Raw genomic sequence first — 7327 nt, 5'->3', positions numbered from 1 at the left:
CTGACTCATCCTCTATCTCTATTCATGAACAAATGAACGATTAAGATTTTAACCTAGTAAATATAAAAAATTGCTAGCATACCATTCAATTTCTTTCCCGTAATGCCCTTTACTATTCATACTAGCCTAAACACTAGTATTAACTTATCTTGACCGTTAGATATTCATACCAGTGTCACTCTATTACTAGTATTATGTACAGTAAAAATCCTCTATATTTAACGTACTAAGTGAAGCTAGACATATCTGCAATTGACTATTGTTTATTAACAAAAACGTTACATATACCTTTTCCCTTTTCTACTAGAGAATCACATCTATCAAAATGACTTGCTCCTCTGACCGGATTTGTAGTATGTTCTTCCTGCAAATTAACATGTTGTCAGCCACACTCTGACAGGAGATGATTTTGGTTACAACATGAAAATACGACTTAACATAGGAAGAACATCTCTAGGGGTGACAACTAGATTGCATGAGATTATAACATTGAAGAAATGACGGCTGAGAAAGTAATAGAGCTGAAGAGAATCTGGCTATACCTATTCTCACATGAGGAATGTGGGAAATCTTATCCCATTCAGAGCTCCCTTTCCTTCCCCAGCTCTCCTCCAATTTTTCATCACAGACTCTGACAATGAAACACTCCAGTGAAGTGGGCAAAGCAGGTAACGCGGTGTACTCATTGGCACGATGGAAATCCAATCTCTTGAGAGAGCAAAAGTCTTCTAGTGATTGCACGGAACCAGGTTTGTCTATCTCCAGGGATTCAAGGGACTTTCTATTTAACTCCAGCCATTGTCGAGATATACTGCGGTTATTGTAAGGGCAGGCGGAAATAATCAAACTTTTGGTGTCACGCAATCTACTCAGTGGCTGCATGTCTAACACAGAGGGGAAATCAACCCAGAGCAAGTAGACCTGTAGGGAGAACTCTGATAACATACCTCCACCAGCATCACCTGATTTGGCAAGCTTTTCGCAATCCGTGATCTGCAGCCAAGTAAGGTGTGAAAGGGCACCGAGCCCACCCAAGCATGTCAACGACCCACATCTTTCTACAGCCATAATTCGCAGCGCTGTGAGACTCTTGAACACCCCTGATGATGGAAGAGCCTCCATGCTGCAATGATATATTTTCAATGACGTAAGATTAGACAGACCAAGCAGTGAGTCCAGCAGTGGACGTTGGAGTTCACCACACCAATTAATGGAGAGTTCCTTAAGTGTGTTAGGGAGTAGCCCACCATCAACCTTTTCCATCATTTTTATGCAGTATGATTTACCAATATGAAATCCTGTAAGATCATTCATTTTACCAAATAAAAGAGGAGCACTTTTTAATTTTTCACAGTCAACAATATTCAGGATTCGAAAACTTCTGGCATAGCGTTCCTGCAGTAGAAAGCTCCCTTCTAGAGATTCTAATCTTGGACAACACCTAATGATAACTGAGAGTAACCTGGGAGAAGTGGCTTCAAGCCCCACATTGCTATCATGGGGGTCAGATATTGTTGGAAGGCTGATCAATCCAACAGCATCTATTTTCAACTGCACCAAACTCGAAGGTAAAACTGGCAGTATACTTAAGTTTTCGCAATCTTTCACCACTAGACTTGTAATATATGGAGGCAAGGAGTCAGAAGATTGGCCAATTCGTCTCAATTCAGAAAGTTTTTCCAGCTCAAGGTGCTTGAGTAATTGTAGGTTTCCAAGATCTGGGAGGTGCTGCCAATAAATGCACCGTCTCAGCTCAAGTGATACCAAATTTGTAAGGGAGACACACTTCATCCAAGTTGGCAATTCAGCGCCACCATATCCTGTTACTTCTAATTTTTTGAGCTTGCCAGGTGGCTCCAGTTTATCAATAATTGACTTATCTTCTGATCTCCGGGCAATATTGGGTTCAGACCAGCTCATTGATAGTGACTTAAGATGGTGTTTTTCACTTAGTTTGGCTTCCTCAACTTCTTCCGGGGTTCCAACATTCTCAAGACAGGAAACTTTTAGCTCGCGCAGACTGCTCAAATTACTTAGGGAACCTATTCCATAGCCTTTCTTTGACTGAATCTGTAAATTTTGCAGCTCCTGAAGGGAATGCAGGTCACCAACAGGGAACTCACCCAATGCTTTGGCACCATAGGACACATATCGCAAGCTGGAAATCCTTCCAAGCCCTTTCAGTTCTTTGGGATCAGCACATATACTGTTTGAAACAGTGAGCACTTGCAAGTGATAAAGTTTGGAAAATCCATACACTTCCTGCATACCAGAAAAATGTAGATAACGCAAGTGTTTATTGGAAGCTTTACTTGCAAAATGGAATTTTGTTATGCCATTCAGGCTCAACAACCGCAAGCACTTCAAGTTCTCCACAGCTTTCTCTAGTGGCGCTCTGTAATCTTTACTGACATCACGTGAGTCTTCAATGACAAGGGTGCGCAGATGCTTTGAATTAGAAAGTGCCTTGATGTCTTCAATGGTTAACTTGCTGAAGTTTGCAATCCACAGATGCCGAACTGTAGGCATGTCATATTTGTGGCCACTTGGTTCAAACCTCAGACACTCACCCAAGGAAACAGTGCGTGCCAAGTCATGCAACAAATCATGTATGGTATAATATCCCATACAATCTTGGCTGCAAGGGTCTTCTTTTGGCACAAATGTAAAGAATGATTTTCTTGCCAATTGCATCAGATAAAATTCACCAGTGTCTTCTGGCCTTTTATCTCTTGTATCTTCTTCAATCAATCCTGAAGCCATCCACATTCTCACTAATTCTTCTTTCTTGAACTCATAATCTTGTGGGAATATGCTGCAGTACCTAAAACAGAGCTGTAAATTTGCAGGTAGGAGATGGTAGCTTGATCGAAGAACTGTTGTGATGATATCATCCATTCTTCCTTCCAGATGGTCCAACTGTGTGTCCAAATCGTTCCAATATCGATCACTTAGATTGCTCTTTAGATGCCCACCAGCAATCTTTGCCAACAACGGACACCCTCGAAACTTTTTGGCCAACTCTCTGGCCATTGGCAAAAGATGTACATAATTGCTAGCTTGCACATCATCAAATGCATACTTTCTGAAGAGCGTAAAATTGTGATCGTCATGTAGTCCATCCAAATTTAGGATCTCCTTTGGTCCTTTTGTTACATGGGTAACCATATCTGCTACTGACCTCATTCTAGTTGTCAACAAGATCCTGCTTCCTCTCACACTTGTCCTCAAAGGAGCCAACAATTTTTCCCACTCATCAGTTTTGTTGTCCTCCCAAACATCATCCAAGATGATCAAAAATTTCTTTGCTTTGAGTTCCTCTTTAAGGTTATACTGCAACACTTCCAAAGTATCAGCGTTAGGCTTCTCCTTTATAATTGCCTCCAAGATCTTCTTAGTTATCCTTGTTGCATCAAAAGTATTACTGGACACATGCACCCACACAACACAATCAAAGTACTTTGAGTCCATTAGCTCTTTGCGCACAATCTGAGCAAGGGTGGTTTTACCTATGCCTCCCACTCCAATTATTGCAATAATAGAAAGCTTGTTCTTGGGAGCATGATCTGGAGAAAAATGGGTGCCTGTGTGACCCATGAAGTATTCCAATAGAAGCCTGAAGTATTCACACAGAAGCTTAAAGGATGAAGCTAAGGTATAATTCTCATAATTGACAACACACTTAGAATAATTTCTAGTGCCACCAGTAGTGTTAACACTGTTGGGATATTCATCCAAATCCTTCGTCAACCACTCCATGATCTGATTCTTCTCATTGTCACGGCCAAAGATCTCGGTAGATGCCAACACAGAGCTAGTCTGGTGACCATTGCTTTCAGCATGATCCTGCAAGGGAGGACAACTGGAGAGCCCTACAAGCTGAAGACTGGTCCCTACATCTGCAGAAACTTCATCCAAGTTGTAGACAGCCTTTCTCAACCTCTCCAACGTTCCATGTTTAGTAAACTTAGCAATAAACTTTTCCAAGACATAATTGGATACGAAACCAAGCAACTTACTTTTCCCCCCCTTAATGTTGTAGTACTCTATCTCATCGAGTGCATCCTCTGCCTCTTCAACGGCATCACGCAGCCGCCAGAGCCATGGATCCAATTTCTCCCTCTGCTTCGTGATCTGCTGACGGTCAACAGCATCATACACCGCTTGGATGTTCCCAATCCTCGCCAAGATATTGTTCTTGCTTTCCTCCATGCCCTCAGCCGCGTGCAGCTCGGTGAGGTACTTGACTGCCTTGGTTACGATGAACCCGATAGCCGGTGTTGCTACCGACTTCCCGGCGAAGACCAGCGCGGCAGCAGCTTCCATTGCTTGCTTGATCCACAGGAATCGGTGTTGCTCAAGGGAAGGATCAGGAAACAGAAGGTCAGGGAAGAAAGGCAGGAAACAAAATGTTGTTTGCCTGCCTGATGAATTATGATGGCGTGTTGGCGTTGGGCCGAAGGCGTGGATGGAGGCAAGGTGGGATAAGAAATCATTGGTTGACTCTCAACTAACCATGCCAACCATCTTAGATCAGTAGTTTTAAAATGAAAGCACCTACCACGCGCATTGTATCAGACTAGTAGTTCAGTCAACAACTCGTGCAACCGCTGGCGTCCTCGGATCGTGCCTGCAATTCGCGCCAAAGTCAGCAAGATGCCCGGATCACCATATGCACACTGTTTCGGCTGTTGAATTGTTAACATAAGTTTCTTCTAGGGGAGTACAATGTATCATTTGCAACAGATATTAAATTCTACTATTTTAATTTGTTGAGCTCAATCAGCAGATGTCCCGGATTGTGATCAGTTCTGTCGTTTAACTTACAGGCTGGTCAATGAATCAGCATTGTCAGATCATGTGAGCAATACAGATAACGGCACACCTCTGTGAAACCCCAGCCCACAGCCCAACATAGTTAGCGCGAGTACTGTAGCTGCGGGCTACTGTATTCGCAGAATACTGTAGTGGAATCACTGTTTGTGGGGGTACTGTAGCTCCGGAATAGTATTGTACCGGGAATTGAGGTCGAGTCGAACCATGTTAAATAATCAAGTCTAAGGAGCATAATAATCTTTGGTTAGTTGTTTTACGCGAAGTAAAGATAAAAGCGTAAGCGGGGTATTACGTAGTTATGATCTATCCAGCATGGGAGTGGATCTGATCCCTTTCTTGGATCCGGGATGTTACAGTAACTATAGCAATTTCTTTGGGATTTGCCACTCCGGTAGTATTTTAAGATTTTCATGTATTTTTTTAATTATCATGTGGTTTCAATCTTATCAGCAAGTGTTGTTTAAAATTGTTTTGTCTATTGACTATGAATATTATTATTATTTCAATATTCGCAATATTTTATACTTACTTTAATGCTGTGGAAGAAGTTTAGTGGTTGTCGCATATCAATTAACAAAGGTGTTTGTGTTGTTTTTTTTTTCCTTCAGTATAGTTCTTCCTTAGTTGGACTTGGTAGTGATTTGGAGTGAGTAGTGTAAAAGTACACACATCAAACATTCTTTCCTTGTTTCCTATAAACTAGTCACCAACCCATGCATTCGCACAGGCTAATTTACAAAATGTTATATATTCTGTGTTTGTGGTATATGTTTATTGGAGACAATATTAAGAATATATGTTATATTAACGAATTAAATGTAGGAAAATGTGTTATGTCACAGAGCATATACTCTTCAGTTTTTTTTCCCTATTAAGTGGCCTTCAAGTTCACTATGTCTCTCCTCGATAGTATTTTGCCGTGATGAATATCCATTTGCATTTACAAAAGCATTCCCCTAAATCTGATTCTACAATATGTGTGTATTTTTAATACTAATACACACCTGCAAGTTTTAATTTTGTAACTTCTATTTATAAAAGCACAATAGAACGTGAATGTCATCTGCTATTTATGCAAAATATAATGAACATGAATGGACAAATTAATTTGACCAATATAGGCAATTGTTTATAATAAACCATCAGAGTAGTTAGAATGGGGCAGGATCATATGAAAATTTGGATCGTGAATCCTACAACAAAATTCCTAGAGTTGTAAAATAGAATCAAGATTCTGACAATTTTGTGCTCGAGCTTATCAATTTGTTCTTCCATTCACATTATTATAGTTCACTGGCCCTGCTTCGACGGCATCATATCCCCTATTCCGTGCATGACGATAGAAATGCGGCAGCTGGAGTAGTAGAAACCAAATTTTAATGCAGTCTAAGTAACATTTTTTCTTACTAGTTACATGTTGTACGTTGTAACGTTAATGGATGAAACACATGTATTGTAATAAAAAATAATGTGTAAATATCACAACTTCAGGTATTAAAATGCAAAACTGTAAATACCAAAACTTATAATGCAAAATATAAATAACAGGAGGTTTAAATCACAAATTTTGCTATCGGGTCGAATTTCAGATTAAACCCGAATTTCAGCGGACTTGTTACTATTTGTAAATTAACCACTTTTTTTTTAGTTTTTTTATTAGGAGGCGGTAAGAAGACATAACCGCTCTCTTAGAAGGCGGCAAGATCTTGCCCGCCCGCGTCGACCCCTTACCGCCCCTTGAGAGGGCGGTTAGGGCCCCTTGCCGCTCTCAAGGGGCATTAAGGAGGTTGTCCGCTCGCCTCCCCCCTCCCTCTTTCCTTGTCTATAAAAGGGAAAAAATTGAGGGTAAATTCTCATTTTAATTAAAAAAAAGAAATCTCTGAAGAGGGAGGACAGGAGAGGAAGAGAGTGTGACGAAGCCCTACTGTATTTGATCCGCGGATTTAAAGATCACTTCTGATAAGCTTTTATATACTTTTATTATTGTTAATTAGTACAATATCACTATATAATATAGGGTTTAGACATGTATGACCTAGGGTTTAGAAAATACTGTAGTTAGTGGAAATTTGTCAGTATTACTTACGACATGGTAGGATAGCAATTAAATACATAATATTATTTGTAGTATGGTAGTTTTCAATATATAGATTGTACAGAGTAATAATTGTAGGGTAGCATTGTATGACATAGAATTTAGCACTGTAGGATAACGGTATGACATAAGATTTAGGGTTTAGAAAATGCTAGTATATTGTGAATATTAATTTTGACAAGGCAGGATAGCTTTTAAATGTAGATTGTATAGAGTAATATTTGTAGGTAAGTTTGGTTATGGGTATTATTGAAGAACCTATTGTTAGGTATGAATCGGTGTCGGTAAATTTTTTAGTTCCGATACTACATTTACAAAAGCAATATAGTTCGTCGGTCTTAACATTGTTATATTTGCAGATGTTTCCAGGGATGGCAAATAAATTAATTTTTTAAT

At 39.9% G+C, this 7327-nt stretch overlaps 1 protein-coding gene across 1 annotated transcript; it reads right to left on the bottom strand.

Annotated features, from left to right (window-relative positions):
• Positions 1 to 256: 256 nt before the first annotated feature.
• Positions 257 to 4405, bottom strand: LOC133887167 (disease resistance protein RGA2-like). Its single transcript, XM_062327109.1, has 2 exons — positions 543 to 4405; positions 257 to 364 (listed from the first exon to the last, which is right to left on the bottom strand). Exons 1-2 carry the CDS (start codon positions 4324 to 4326, stop codon positions 321 to 323), a joined length of 3828 nt encoding a protein of 1275 aa, XP_062183093.1. The 5' UTR covers positions 4327 to 4405; the 3' UTR covers positions 257 to 320.
• Between the last annotated feature and the right edge of the window lie 2922 nt (positions 4406 to 7327).

Source organism: Phragmites australis, chromosome 12 (assembly GCF_958298935.1).
Source record: "Phragmites australis chromosome 12, lpPhrAust1.1, whole genome shotgun sequence".
In the NCBI taxonomy this organism is placed as follows: domain Eukaryota; kingdom Viridiplantae; phylum Streptophyta; class Magnoliopsida; order Poales; family Poaceae; genus Phragmites; species Phragmites australis.
The sequence above is the reverse complement of the archived record's forward strand: the minus strand, read 5'-3'. Positions and strand labels throughout refer to the sequence as shown.

Coding starts and splice junctions, on each gene's coding strand:
- LOC133887167 (XM_062327109.1), bottom strand. CDS start 4,326: ATGGAAGCTGCTGCCGCGCTGGTCTTCGCCGGGAAGTCGGTAGCAACA. Junction 365..542: donor CATTCCTCATGTGAGAATAG/GTATAGCCAGAT, acceptor GTTAATTTGCAG/GAAGAACATACTACAAATCC.